The 16,067-nt window shown below is 36.4% G+C and overlaps 1 protein-coding gene across 1 annotated transcript in view; it reads right to left on the bottom strand.

Annotated features, from left to right (window-relative positions):
* Positions 1-13,918, bottom strand: part of TRPA1 (transient receptor potential cation channel subfamily A member 1) — a 30,024-nt gene extending 16,106 nt beyond the window's left edge. Inside the window, exons 1-9 of the mRNA XM_021530612.3 lie at positions 13,799-13,918; positions 11,253-11,415; positions 10,022-10,197; positions 8,193-8,300; positions 7,667-7,775; positions 7,183-7,328; positions 5,913-6,049; positions 3,658-3,706; positions 833-932 (exon numbers count right to left, since the gene is read on the bottom strand). Coding sequence (XP_021386287.1) covers positions 833-932; positions 3,658-3,706; positions 5,913-6,049; positions 7,183-7,328; positions 7,667-7,775; positions 8,193-8,300; positions 10,022-10,197; positions 11,253-11,415; positions 13,799-13,918 — 1,108 coding nt within the window. The remainder of the gene's footprint in view (positions 1-832; positions 933-3,657; positions 3,707-5,912; positions 6,050-7,182; positions 7,329-7,666; positions 7,776-8,192; positions 8,301-10,021; positions 10,198-11,252; positions 11,416-13,798) is intronic.
* Between the last annotated feature and the right edge of the window lie 2,149 nt (positions 13,919-16,067).

Below are 16,067 nucleotides of genomic sequence, written 5' to 3'. Positions count from 1 at the left end.
TTTTATAAAATAATACCTATAAATCTATAAAATAGTCTTTCAAGTCAACCTTGAAACACATAATTTTGGTTCCCCCAAAAGATCACTCCTAATGAAACTCAGCTTTCAGCATTTTCTTATGCTTATGCATTTTGTATTTCATCACAGCACTGAGTTTTATATGGGGCCTTTACGTTCCAAGATGCTGATCATACACAAATCAAGAGGAAATTTAAAGATGTAGATAATCACTTCTTCTAATACTTAAAGCTGTAACCTTTTAACAGTTTCAAAACCTACTATAATACTTTTAAAGAAAATCAATTATATTCTTAACAAGAGGAAATACAGTAATAATCACTCAGTTGCACCAAATGCAGCAAATGAAAGAGATATAGCTCAAATATTTTCAAGGTGACTGTAATTTTATAAAACCACAGGTAAGGATTAAATGGTGGGCTTTAACATTTAAAGATTGATTGCTGGCATGAAACACAGCTCTGTTGAAGTGGTGTATTTATTCTGCAGTTTTGCTTATTTTGTGAGCTGCTAAGGAGTGCAGGGATGGAGCACCAGTACCACCACCACCTTGAGAAGTATGACACATAGCATATGCATTCTTCTACAGCCCGTTCATGCTGCGGTGAAAGGGGTGAAATCATCACATAAATTCTTCCTTTATCTCAGGGGATACCAGCAGTGTGCAGCTGTTTAGCTCAGCTGCTCCTGGGCTGGATGCTGAAGTAGAGAATTCAAATTGAGAGGGAAGCTTGACACAGAGTTTTAAAATGAATGAACTCTGCTCAAATGAAGTATATGTATATATATATAGCATGTGTATATTCCTTCTTACCTTTCGAAAGCAGTAAATTCACAATTTTCCATGATGCACAGGAAGTGGCCAGGAGAAGTGGGGATCGACCTTCTATGTCAACACTATCAATATTAGCCCCCTGAGAAAAAGAATTCCAAGTTTATGGTGAATAATGAATAAATGAAACTTTAAAATGGTGCTGCCCTTTATAAGCATAGCAGAAATACAGGAATTCTTAGTAATTCCACATGATCCAGATAAGTAATTTCACATTACATAAATAAATAAACACATTGCATCTCAATAAAACTACTAGGTTTTCTAACCATCAGCCACAGTCCAGTCATCTATATATAAAAATTCAGATGCCTTACAGCTTATGATCTTTTGTTATAGAATCTTTCCATGTATTCTCCATATAAAATTCTAACTTGAAAATACCAGGATTGACACTATAGAAAAATGCGAAAATGGTGGCCCTTTGAATTATGTGGTCTTACCTATAAAACAACTACCAGAAAAAGATATTCTTAAACCTCTACACTGTATGAACACAATACAAGAAGTAATACATCCAGAAATTACTATAGTTCAATTTATATCAGTTTCCTATCCTTCAGCATAAGTGATTTGAACCAAGTCCATTTTGATGCCAAAGCAGCTGTATCAACAGAGGACATATTTTATTCTGTTTTGTCTACTTTTGCACTGGCACATATTGCCAGGACAGTATGGTCAGTATAGTCACAGTATCACTATGGTCTTATCAGCAAAGTACTACTATAAGCATAAACATATTTATCTAAAAAATCCCACCAAGGAAGCAGGAAGATACACACAAATTAACCAATGAGATGTATGTATATTTTATGGTGGTTTAGATATCATTTTTTTCTAGATAGTGAGTTGCAAGTCAAACTTGATCAGTTGAACAAAGTACACAAAAAAAATCTATTTTATTTCAGATAATATCCAAAGATTATTAAAAAAAAAATCAATGGCAGTTTTTCCATTAACTTGAATCATCTTTGGGTCCAGTCTTAATCTGAGAGAGAATGAATCACAATCCTGAGCAATATTTACTTTCCAGGATGGTAAAACCTGTATTAATTAGCACATAATTGTGCAATGATTACCACAGAGAGCAGGGAGCTTCCAGTGTAGGTTCATTACATATTTGGCAGTAATATATGCAAGACCTTTTCCCCGTTTACCTTTCTACAAAGTCAGACAACATTTAAAAAATATTTTTTTAATCAAGAAAGACCTTTTTTTATCCAAGTGTCTCATTTATTTCAATGAATACAGGAAGCACCTTCCAGTCCCTTAAGTAATATTAATCCAACCTCCCATCAGCTAACATAATTATTCAGCTTTTAGTAAAATTAATTTGGCAGCATTCATAAATACTTATCACAGAAAGAAGTAACTTCTATATTGACACATATATTTACCACATTTACGACACAGCTGAATTAAGAGTTTGTAAAATAGCTACTGAACTTCATTTCATTTTCCATTTCTGTTGCCCCAAATGCATTAACATAAATTAATTAAACAGATATTAATATAAACATAAACATGCCAGTTTTGTAAATATCAATTATTATTTATATCTATTTAATCTTTCATTTTCCTTTTAGAGAAGACAAAAGAAGCAAAAGGGGGAAAGCGTCCAAAAGACGGGAAGAAAATATGTAAAATTTCTGCTTATTTATTTTGAACAAAATGTGAATATTTAATGTGCAAAATAAATAGGTATTCTTTACTAAAACTGGAAGACCTTTGTGAACTGGAATTTGCTATTCCTTTCAGGCAGTAACATTGCTGAACCTTGTCTTTTTCACCCTCATGTACACCACAGCAGAGGCAGAACTCCATGATCTTGCCAGGAGTCCAAGGGAGGAGGCAGCACAGGTTGTACATTCAACACTCCACTACTCCAGCTGACACATTTTGATCCATTCCCAGACAGAACAAACTAAAACAGTCCCGAAGCATCAAAACTGACACAGTTTATATGGAAAGCCAAAGAAACCCTCAGCAAACCTTCTATGGAAGAGGCCAAACTAGTCAAATTGCACTCCAGGAATGAGAGTTTGTTCTTAGCAAATGCAGTGTTAAAGATATCTATGATGTGTTTTGCACACACAAGCCTCCACACACAAGAACGTGTACCTGCATTTCTCAGATAATAAATTCTGCTGACAGTTGGTTTTGTCAGACAAGTCAAAAAAGAAATCTGATGATTTCTGAAAATGTCCTCAGCTGAGTGGGGCACAACATGATTATGAGCCTTAGTTTAATTGGCACAAATGGGCATTGGGAGCATAGCCAGTAGCATGCCTGATTATATTTCTTCCCTTTATTCTTCACAATTATTCACTGAAGAAATCCAAACCACACAGAATAAAAAATATTTCTAGATCATACACAGACTCTGATATATGGCTATATTATCCCACACTAATTTTACGTCCATTCTTTAAATAGATGATATATGTCTTGAAAAAAGACAGATGAAATTCTATGCATGCTTAGCATTTTTTTAAATTTCATGTCTGAAGAGTAGGATGACCAGACCACTTCAACATATTTGGTAAAAGATATGTACGAAACTTTTCTGAGTAAGTAAAATAGAAATAAAAATGTAAGATTTCATCCTCTGTAACTGTGGGATGATATTAGGATCAACAACTACTGTTGAACTATAACTTTCAATTATACATTATGAGATGTATATATCTACCTATCTAATTAGCCTATACCTGAGAACACATTCTACTTTATGATTTTCTCTATGCAGACCTGCAGTAATAGATATCAATAATCTCTCTAAACATGTTGCTTGATTAAATATTTACCATTGAAATCAAATACTCCGCCAGTTCATAATGATCAAACAGTGCTGTTCTGTGGAGAAAAATGCAAAAATACAGTAATATTAGAAAGGACAAAGATGTTTCAAGCCAAAGATTAGCATTCTTCTCTGTTTTCTAATATTTTCAAATAAATCAATTTTAAAATAAAGAGACAGAGGTATACCCTTCATCATTCATCTTAATAAACTGGTTTCATATTTTTGCATGTAGTTCTTTTCAAATTAAGTTCAGTTCAGGTATTACATTGAAAACCCACTGCAGGAAACAAAGACCTCATTGGTAGGTAAACAGGTATTTTACCACCAAGTTTTAGGAGAACCAGTAATTTCATATGTGAGATCATTCAGTGTGCCACACAAGGTCAATACAGAAATCCATAAATTTCATATACAATTTTTTCCAAGCATGCCTGGAGCCTCAAATTCATTTCATTATTCAAAAATAATTTGGTTGCATTTTATGCAATATTGCCAGTGTGAGGTTAAAATGGCAATGTCTAAATGTGTATTCTGACTGTGGCAGGCAGGTCTACTTGAAAAAATATGAACAAACTAACAGGTATAAATTAGGCATTTGGAGCATAATCGGCAGCACTAGTTAAATATACTGATAAAAAGGTTATGCCATTTACCAAAAATATTTTAAAGCTGTCTATACATTCGGAATCTTCTCAGGTTTTATTTTACAGTAAGGTATTGAATTATATATTACAGGAAAAAATTGGTCAAAACATGAAAGTATAGCATAGTAAATACACACAGACAAAATGTTTTCACATGTCAGACCTCTACGGAAAGGACAGTTCCAAGGTTGGACTGTATCTCAAATGATAACAGTTGCCTTAGTATTTTAAGAGGTAATAAAACATTGGGTGTATAGTTAGAACTGATTGCTCAAAAGACATATTTTAAAAATCAAGTCATGGTTCCAAATACGTAGAGATGCCTCCATTATCTATAGTAGATCTTTCCCACCACACATTAATACTGAATGCTTCACAAATGCTAAAATAAATTCCTAGGTGACCGAAGAGAAAGCAAAGTCATTTTATGAAATATTTAGTTGGAAACGTGACAGTAGGAATGCAAAAGTATCAAGTCCTACCTATACTTCACTGCTGCTTTGTTTCTCAACAAGTTAATATTCCTACTCAGTTTTTTTTATAGTCTATTTGGGTGACTTTCTACCTTCCCGATGATTCTTGATAATATCATTTTTACTGCTTCACAGACACGGGGACTAAAATAGTGTAATCTTTTTTACCAAGCTTTTTTCAAGCACAATAATTTTCAGAGATAAGGCAGCCAGTTATCTATTAAATAGCATGTGTCTGCACAATTTGATTTGGCATTCTGTCATCACTTTGTCTACAATCATGTTCTTCCATGGTAACATTTCCAAGTGTACCCAAACATTACCCTAATTTTACAACTAACTCTTTTAATGTCTTCAATTATCTTTGAATCATTCCACTTTATACTGTGTCCAGTCATCTCCACTGCTTCTACTACTTATACTGTAAAACTTGTAGAATAACACTGTCAAATAATTACAGTTAAATTCAGTGAAACATCTTTCTTGCAAAAAATGTAGACATGGGGAAATACATTAGAGTTGGAGTTGGAAGCCAGCATGCTTAACAAAACACCTTTTTGCTACAAAGGATTTAGGAAACTTCTCCACAGCCTAGTGCTCTGGGTTTAAATGGAATGTGAAAGACTAGAAGTCTTAAGGATTATGTTATAGACAAATACCATCTCTGAAACTCTGAAGTCATAGAGAAGTGTACAGACATTTTCTTCTACCTGATCAGCTATAAGGGTTTTTGAAAATAAAGGAAAATATTCTTTCAACAGTTCATATTATTTTTCACTCATTTTCTGGAGAACATCAAGTAAAAATGACTTTTTTTCAATTTCTTCCACATTGTCAGAAGGTGTTAACAATTCTATACATTTGTTTCCCTACAACTCTACTGGAGTAAATTTTTAATGCAAACTGTTAGCGACCTTTCCTTGATATGGTTCAAAGGTAACTGGAACTATTTTCATTTTGGTATCATTGCCAAGATTTTTAACATTCTGACCAATTTTTTTCCTCTTTCATACTGCACTACAACCATCTCCCATATCATGGAGAAGTTCCAAATTATGTGGAAGGGTGCTCCAAATGCAAAGAATAACTAAGAATATCATGGTTCACAATTCATAGTGAAATCCGGCACAGCAGTTTCCTACCTGTGAAGCAAAGTTTCCTTATTCCCATCTACAGCATCAATAATGGATTCCTCCCCAGCGTAGGATGACATCATTAGCTTTACAATCTCAGTCGCTCCTTGAGTGGCAGCAAAATGAAGTGCCGTGCATTTTTCATTCTATAAATGGGGAAACAAGACAAAATACAAATATTTAAACCTCAGAAACCTAATCCAATCTATTAAACACACTAGTGAACCAGCCCAGGATTTGTAACTCATAAATGCCTAAATTTCTATGCAAGTAATAAAGCTTTAATCTTTAACTGTAATAGAATTCTAAAGAGATTGACAAAACCAAAAAAGACTAAATAGATAGTTTTAAAGGATTACTACAAAGCTTCTTATCACTTAATATGAAGTCCCTAAGATTTGAGATGATTATACTCTTAACAACCTTTTGTAATTTAATTAAAAAACAGATGCAGCACCCCTTAATACAAGAGATGAAGCAAATGAAAGATACAGAAAAACATATCTAGGCCAATGCAAATGAATAAGCAAACAAATGGAGCGATATAATACAGAAAATGCATTATTTTAAAATCTCATTTACTTCCTAAAATTGAATCCTCCTTAGAAGTAATTCTTAAATCAACTTTTCTGCAGATAAAAAATAACATTGTCCAATATGCCATAAAAGTATTATAAGCTAGACTCATAAAATAATTAAACAATATAAAGATGAATAGAAAAATATTTACCAAAATGGGATTTTTATTTTGCAAGGTGAGACTAACCAGCTTTGATATATGCCTGAGGGCTTTGACCTTTTCATTTTTAGAGCAGGACCATTTTGGTGAATGCATTGGAATGGGCTTTTCCACAATGCTATAAGCCTTCCCAAAATAGTTTTGCCCATCACAAAATCAATAGCATAACTCACCTCATTAGAAATCCGTGTGTTCAAATAATCAAACCAGTAAAAGAAGGCAAAACTATATTTTAAAACTAACATAGATCCTTACACCAGAAGTACTACACCATAGAAGCAGCAGTAGTATCACGAATTTATGTTTGCTTACAAAGCAGATACTGTAAAGGCCAGGGCAAGGCCTTTGTAAGCTGTGTAAAGAAACATCACATTCTGCCTGATTTGAACCATATGCTTGCTTTCATTTGTTGTTTCCTCTGCTTTGCATTGGAAGAGAGAATGAACAATGATTACCTGCTTATCTTTTTTCATACCACATAAAGATTTAGAGATAACTAGGTTTTATCAAAAATATATATCACGCCAATCTGAGTTTTACCTGTTTTAGATCAATTTGAGCTCCAAATTCAATGCACATTTTAATCATTTCGAGGTCACCACTCTGAACTGCCAGATGAAGTGGACTGCACTTTCCATTATTGGTAAAATTGATGTGGGTTTTAGCAGAGTGACCCAATTCTTCACCTGAGAGATGAAAATAAATAGATTTTTTTTAAAGTGAGAATGAGATAATAGAAGATATAAAGTCTTTCAAACCAAGCATGTTAAGTGTGCAATAATATTCCCCCCCTCTCAAAACATGAACCTGTCACATCTATCATTTACCAATGGATGAACATACATTTAGGAAAGCAGCTAGTTTGCTGCTGCAATTATACAAAAATAGTCAGCATAAATCACCCATAACAATAACTTCAATAACTTCTTGTAAGTTCAATCATAGTCATAATTGTTTGCTTTCATAGTTATTTGAGAATTAAAGCAGTAAATTGTTACTCACTACTTGGGAACATTGTATTTACCTTTTTTCAAAAGAATTTCCAGGCATGTTTTTGCACCTGAAAATGCTGCTGCATGGATAGGCATACATCCTGTTTTGTTTGGTTTACATATTTTTCCTCCATTTTCAATCTGAAAAATAACATCTCAATTCAGCTTATTGACATACAGAAAAATCTGAAAAATTAATATACTACTACAGATATAGTCTCCTGGGTAGCTGCCTCCTTTTTTTTAACATTACATGTGCATTATGAAGTTTTCATACAAGTATCTTTTGCATGTTATAGCCATACAAAGCTTGTGCTTTGTGTTCTGTGTTCTCATGACCTTCAAAATCAGTTTTTCCCTTGAGTTGGCCAGTCAGAAAGCTATAGATATGATATACCCCCTTAAAGATTAATGTTTCTTAGTAACCCATGCAATGCCAGTTGAACACTAGGTCCATGATTGACCTTCCTGCACTGAACAAAGACCAAATCCAGGAACAGAATAACTGCATCAAGGTAGAGAGAATCATCTCAAAAGATGATGGATAATTATACCTACCAGAAGTGTCAGTGCTTCAGGATTGTCCTTGTAACACGCTACAATTATAGGTGTGTTCCCTGCTTCACCTTCCAAGTTAACATCTGTACTGCTATGTTGAACTAAAACCTAAATGTTTAATAAAACATTCAGTTAATCGTAAGATAAACAAAACAATAAAAGCCTATTCCATTATTTTTGTTGTTTGCAACCCATAGAACCCTTGCAACTTCTTTGTTTTGCGTGCCACAATGCATTGGCAGATGAGGGGAAGAATGCAGCTGAATGCCAAAATATGCTGGTGAAAAATGCAGATATGAACAGGTATGAAATACAGTTCCTTTCAGTGGACAGCGAGGTAACTGAGTTAAACTCTGCACAGGGATGCAAAGCATTTCAAAGTCTGATTTAATAAATCTGATTTCTCAATAATGGGAAAAATTATTTTCTGTAGCACATATCAGAAAAAGATTTTTAACTGAACTTTTCAACAGAAAATTCCCTGGCAAGTGGAAATGTTTGGGAATCTGTTCAATTAGAAATCTAAGTAAAAGGAGGGGAGATGGATCTTGATGAAAACTGGGACCTTCCAGTCCTGAAATTTTTCTCTAGTCTCTATGCTAACAGCTGAACTATCAGTATGATCAATTATCTCTATGACTGCTTCCAGCACTTTTTGAGAAGCAAAGGATCTGGAAATTATAATAACCATACTGGCTTATTTATTCCCCTAGCTCCATATTTATTTTATTGTCTTTCAGTAATTTCAGTTATTTACTTTTTCTGTACTAGACAAACCGGTACATTTAATCACTCTCAGGCAATTTGGCAATAAAAACCAAGGGAGAATTAGCTTGAATAAAAAACAGAGTGGGGAAAAAATAAAATCACAGATTTAGTCAAGAACCAAAGCAGAGAAGCTTAAAAAGCCCACTTTAAAAATGTCATTGATTTCAGATTTCATTGTTCTTAATTCATAATAAATACAGATTTTTTAAAAGATTTGAGGACTGAAACATTTCCGAAGAACTCTTCAATACTCTTGAATACAGATAATATGCGTTTCATTTTTTTTTTTTTTGCATGGATGAACTAGAAAAAGAGACATTTAAAGAGAAAAGGAATTGTTGCAATTTTAAGGTTTTATTCATCTAAAATTTAAAGCACTTTAAAAATTTTAAAATTCTAACCCCATGCTGCATATAAAGTGAAAACATTCTTATTGCACTTAGACAAATGGTTAAAAAATTATGCTGCTTAAAATCTCAAAGTTATCGCTGTTTTAAAAGGTTCAACATGGACATCTTAGTAGTTTCATCACAATATATTTTTGTGATTTTTAATTGCAGATTTAGTTCTGCTACCATTCAATTGATTATTAGAATGTTGGTTCTAATAACTGTACTTTCTGACTAGTTTTAATCAGGTTTTCATTTTAAAAATACACTAGTTTCAAGAATGTTTATACTTCTAAGACACCCTATACAGTTGTAAAAAAAAAGAAACACAATATTATATTTTGAAATACACATGCTTACATGAAGTTTCCATTTTAAAAAGAACTCTTAAAGAAAGTTTCTTGTGCCTGAAAAATTGAAAAGCATTTTCTTTGGAACGTAAGGACTACTATCATAGCACAAACTTCAGTATTTCTATAAATCAGTAAGTTACTTTTTACTGGCAGTGCTAAGAGGACACGAACACTTCTATAGGCATCATGTTACACATCCTGCTTGCTGAAGAAAACATAAGCAGATATGGCATATATCAACAAGGCCTTGGTGCTCTGCACACGGTGGCTGCCTGAGCTACTCATCAAGTGTGTATATTTAGGAAGATTTTAGACTTACCTTCACAATTTCGTTGTGCAGGGACTGAACAGCCATATGCAAAGGTGCCATCATATTGGAGTTGAGGATGTTTGGATTGGCTCCTCTGCTGAGAAGCAAACGAACGCTTTCAACCTGGTTTTTCTTCGTGGCCCAGTGTAGTGGGGTATTTCCAGAAGAATCCATCACATTTAATACTAGGTCAAAGGAGAGAAAACAAAGCAAAGCAAAAAAAAACAAAGCAAAACCATCAAATGTTCTGATTGGACTGAAACAAAAAAAAGATGTTTCAGTGTCAGGTTTAGGTTTGTGCTACTGCATTTCTTTAGAAAGGGAAAGGAAAGGTTTCATGAGATGCGGTGCACTGTGTTAAATTGATTAAATATTGTGCTGAATATACAATATTGATGAAAGGAATGGAAGTGGTGAAATGCCTGTCTATTTATTGCCCACTATTACACCTCACCCAAAAGTTACATGATCTCCCTCTCTCCTTGATTATTCTTTTTCCTATTTTATTTGACTTCACAGCAATTTCTTTAGAGGCTGCACAGAATGAGTGCAAATAACCTAAATAAGAGGTAATAAATATGTGCTTGCAAACTGTAAGAAAATGAAAGACCATATCTACTCTGTTTCACTTCAGAACACAAAGTTAAATCAATTCATGCCAGTTATGAAAATGGACTATTCTAAATATACATTTTGAGCTTTAAAACTAAAGATAAACTTCTACAAATATCCTAAAAAATTAGGAAAAAAATTACAGACTAATATATATATATTTCAGACAGAAAAATTTAAATTAGCTCTGCCATCAATAGGTGAAAAAAATAAAGCTTTTCAGGGCCATTGTAGGTTTACACAGTAGCATACAGCCTATCAGTGGAGTCCGATGTAGTTCACAATGCTGATTATATAAGACACACATAATATGAATAAGGAATACAGAAAGTCAAGTCTTCTGTTTAATCATTGCAGTTTTCTTTTTCACATCTGAAGACTATATATCTGAGTGTCAGCCAAAGCAAGACATATTGATTCACTGCATTAGAGAGAAAACAGTCCTACATAATAAGAGCAACCCCAACCACACCTGAGAGAGTGCAAACTGCAGCAGACAGTTGGAAATATATTTGAATCTATAAATGGAGATAACACTTATCAGTCCTATTTCAGTTGGGCAATGGACATCTTGGTTATTGAACTTTTTTATTGTGCTAAATAAAGTAGTTAATAAAATGCATGTTACCTTCACAGGAAGAATCATCTATGATCAGCTGCATGAGTTCTATTTGCCCTCCTTCTGCAGCGTGATGAAGTGGGGTGGCATTTAATTCATCCACTTTTGTAAGCCCAGAACGATTCTTCTTAATGAAGCTCCGTAGCCTACAGGCACTTCCATCTGAAATAACCTGTTTTGGGTAAAAACATTCTCATTTTCTCATTCCCCTAAAAGGCAGGAAGTTAGCAATGCTGTAATTACCACTCATTAACTCCTGCCCAGTTGTTTGGGCTCATACAGAAGTTCACAAATCCTGATCAGATTGATCCAACAGTGAAACTCTGATTGGTTATTGGTTTAACTGACTGCAATATAAGATCCACATGAGAAACAGTGCAAAATGAACAAAACTGAAAATCATCTTGAATATACTGTTCTCTCTTCTGCAGTGAGATCAAGATCCTTCCTTCACTATGGAAAATTTCAAACAAGCAAATTGATACCTTATGTTTTTATACTCTTTCTTGCAGTAGGCATGTAATATGAATCCATCAGAAAGGAAAATCAATAATCTTGATAAATTCCTCTTTTTTTTAGATCTTTTCACAGAGATTGATACCATGTCCTTGGCTTTGAAGTCCAGCCATTTGGCTTCTGTGATGTTCTTTGTGTCAGAGAAACCAATATATTTTTTAATTTCAGCAGCATGCTTAGCACATCAGACTATTATCTCAGCCTGAAACAGGTCAGTATCTTCCCAGTGATCCCACTAATAGCTTGATACATTCCAGGTACTATGCTTTACAACCAAAGCCCACTATGGAAGCTCTGCTGTTTATTATTTTATTATATTGTCCAAATATTTTTGTTAAAGTTATTAAAATCCCATATTTCTATGTAAAATGATAGAATAACTTGTTTGCAGTATGGGCAGAATTCCTGCAGAATGGTCAGGAATTTAAGAAACATACTAAAAATTAAGGGAGAATAAAAAAGCAAAACAGTTAAACTACATTGGGTGGAAAAAAAAAAGAGAAAAATGCTTATCTGAAGTAATGCAAACCTTCAAATGGTTTGCAAGCACAGAATAAAAAAGGGAATTCCCTAAAATCACTGCTCCCTTCACATTTGAAAAAGAAAAGGTCCCCCGTGTGGCAAAGACTCTACAATATTGTATATTTAAGCAAATATGCATGACAGGGCAGCCCATTCATGTGCTTGAGCACGTGTTTAGCTTCATTCAGCTTAATAGTCCCACTGACTTCAGTGGGGTTACTCATGTCAATAATGTTACAAATGTGTTTAAACATTTATAAGACTGAGGCCAAATAGAGGGCTGGTATCTGCTCCAATAGTGCAATCAGAAAAAGCTAATTGAAAACGTGATATAATTGTGGAAAAGATATTTAATATGAATCCACTGTCACAAAAATAACACCTCAATTACACACGCAGTATCTATACCTTTTAAACACACCAAAAAGCTGTCTAAGAAAACCTTATTAGAGAGCCCAATATTTTCTATTCCTTCTAACATTCTACCTTTATTATTTCTATTGATCTAAACCACATTTCTCCACTTTTAACAGTGGATTTAGTTCTCAGTGTCAGACAAAATGTGGCATGAGGATAATTTCTGTCGACAAAAGTAAGATTCATCTGCCAATACTACAGTGTTTCACTAACAGAATAAGGAAGAAAGGAGTCAGTTAGGTGTTCTTGGTACTTGGGTTAGTTAAAAACAGCAACGAAAGCTATTTTAAACAATAGCAGCTCCTTTGCCCTGTACTCAGACAGCTCTGTAGTGACAGATCACCCATCAGAGTGACCAGCTGTATTATGCTGAAGAGGTGCTGCTGCTCAGGTCTACAGCTAGCACACAGAAAACATAAGTGAATGGAAATTATCTCAGGAGGTATTTAACCCCACCTACAAACTTTGTCAAATTTGTTTAGCCAAAGTTATCCAAGACTTCCATCCTGTAAGCAAACTCTTCCTTTGCTTAATTACTCTTATGTTTAAAAAAGGCTTCACTGAAGTTTGGTCTAGGTCTCCCTAGCAGCAATACAAATACATGACTTATCCTTATCTCTGTTCAAAATGGGAAGATATTCTGTCCTTCCTGGCTACATTATCACTGTTGTAGGTTTCACCGATGGTTGCGTTTCCCTTCGTAACAGTTCCAGTGCTTCTAAACTCTTTCGTATCACTTTTGCTAAGATGATCTAATCATTTCCATCGTGATCTCGGCTACCCTTTAAGAGGGGGTGTCTTTTTGTGCCCAGGGGAAATGGGAGTTCTGCATCAGCACCCTGCCACCCACATCCTCCCTCGCCTGCTCCCCTGCCTTGCCGCTCAGCCCGGGCCACATCACATCAGTGCCCACGGCCAGGGCAGCTCCCAGGCTGTCTCCCATCCCGCACCGATCCTCCCTCCCGAGCGGACAGGGTCCCCTGGAGGAATGGGTCCCTGGCACATAACCCCTGCCCACAGACCCTGCGCCCCCTCGGCCACCTCACCCTCCACCTCCATCCCTCTGTCCCAGCCCGGGCCCGCCGCCGCTCCGCACGCACCTTGAAGACATCCTGCGAGGCCACGGAGGCGGCATCCGCCTCGCACACGACGCCCTGGTAGGCGCTGGCCGCGGCCGCCTTGTCCCGCGGGCGGCAGAGCCGCAGCAGAGAGCGCTTCATGCCGCCCGCCCGCCCGGCTCCGAGCTGCGCCCGCCCCGTCCGCTCCGCCGACCTGCGAGGCGACACGGCGAGTGACGGCCGGGCCCGCCGGCCGGGAGGCGGGGAAAGCGGGGAAAGGAGGGAAAGCAGGGAAAGCAGGGAAAGCAGGCGGGGGCGATCGGCCGGGGCGGGCATCCCGCCGGGCGGCGGCTCCCACCGCGGGCGGCGGCTCCGGGCGGGCCCCGGGGAGCGGAGCGCCGTGCCCGCAGCAGCCACAGCCTGGACCGCGCTGCCTGCCCCGGCGCTGCCCTCCCACCCCTACAACAGCGGCTCCAGTTTTCTACTGTTAGCTTCTCTGCAGAATTTGTTTGACCAGGCAGTTTGGGGAGGTGTAGGAAAGCTGTAGGAAGAGTACCAAAAGAAGGACCATGAGGTGTTTCAAAGGGTTAATCCTGAAGAATCAGTCTTTACAGAATTAAGGTGTAACTCGAGTAACAAACACTTAACGTGAGATGAGTAGCCCTGCTAAAGATCAGGTAGTGGAAGGGGCCGAGGGTTAGGAGAAGCAGTAGGAGCCAAAGGAGGTGATTTTTTTGCCTGTGTTCTCATGGTTTATGGCAGGCGGCAGCTTAAGGACTGCCAAAACCAAATAGCCTATTTAATGACTGTCAACAAGTAATTCTCCATTATTTCACTGATTCCTTTTGTCATATCCTTTTTATACTGTCTGTGCCACAACATCCTGTGCCACGAAGTGACATAATTTCATTATATATTTGCAAAAAAAAAAGTTTCTTTTACCACTGGCTTCACTTAGTGGTCCCTAGTGTTTTTATTTTGAAAAATGGCATAGTCTTCCCCTTTTTTTTCATCGCTGTTAGTGCTCATTATTTCACAAAGTACTTGCTCATTTATGTACTTTGCTCATTGATGGGGCCTTGTACATGCGGTTTTCCTTCTTACAGATGCCACTGTTTATCTCTGAATAGCCACATCCTGCTACTCTGAATCTTTTCCATGTTAGAAATGGATTGGGAAGACTAATATGGTCAAGGTATATTCAGGCAGTAGTATTCATTGTTTATTTGATTTTTTTTCTTCATTCCTCTCATAAATGTTCACAAATATATTTGGGTTTTTTTAAATGCCACTGAGCTAAGTTTCCATAGAATTTTTTTCCACCACAGTCCCTTTTCTAGCTGGTGATAGTATGAATAAATAACATTCAGGTACACACTCATATGAAGCTACTTAGGGTTATGCTTCTTATGGGTACTCACCTAGAATTTATCAACATTGAATTTGATCTGACATTTCATTACTGTCTCTCAAATCTTTTGGGATTTGCCACAATCATCTGTATTTTTGGCCAGTCTGAGAATTCAGTGCCTTCCAAGTCACCAGAATGTTTTTTGCACCTTTATATCATCACTGACTTTAAGGGGTCCCAAGGAATCTCCTTGCTTTACAATGTTGTATTCCTACTCCATATTTTTGAATGCGTAACCAAATTCAGATAATCATTCTTGCCTGTCTTACGACAGTTTAGTTTCATTAAAAGACTATAAGGAGGGACCTTTTTGAATAACTTTTCCAAATCCACTTATCTCTGGCCTCATTTGTACCTTTTTTGCTTGGTGATTCCTTCAGAGAGTTTCACTGACGTTCTAAACAACAGACTTCTCTCTACAAACACTGTGCTTGTTATTTTGATTCTGTTATTTTTGATCCTGCAACTCCAGAATTGTTTGCTGTGAGTTGCTGAAATTATGAATCCTTAACTAGTCTTAGAGACTAATTAACCTAAATAGTTCTAAGACTAAATGGGTGGATTTAAGCGCTTGTGGTATAAACCCTCATTCCTGTCAATTATCAGACAACATTTAAAAATGAGACAAAAACTTTCTTCCCCTCATATGCTGCTGTAGCCACAGGTATTGTAAACAGCAGTGCATTAAGGGATATTTATACTATAGCAAGAAAACTATACTCAGGAAAGCTACCAATTAGTGCCTGCAGAGATTCTAATTATGTGACCTGGAATTAAGATGCTGGAGGAGATCTTTGTATTTCCCATAGTTTTCATGGTGCCTTGATTAGAAGCATCCCCAGCTGGTGGGCATGTTCACCTTCCTGTGGTGAATTCCCTGTCTGGTCTTGACTTTTCTGT

The sequence above is a fragment of the Lonchura striata genome, chromosome 1 (assembly GCF_046129695.1).
Source record: "Lonchura striata isolate bLonStr1 chromosome 1, bLonStr1.mat, whole genome shotgun sequence".
NCBI classification, from domain to species: Eukaryota; Metazoa; Chordata; class Aves; order Passeriformes; family Estrildidae; genus Lonchura; species Lonchura striata.
Note: the sequence above shows the minus strand (reverse complement) of the source record. Positions and strands in the feature narration are given on the sequence as shown.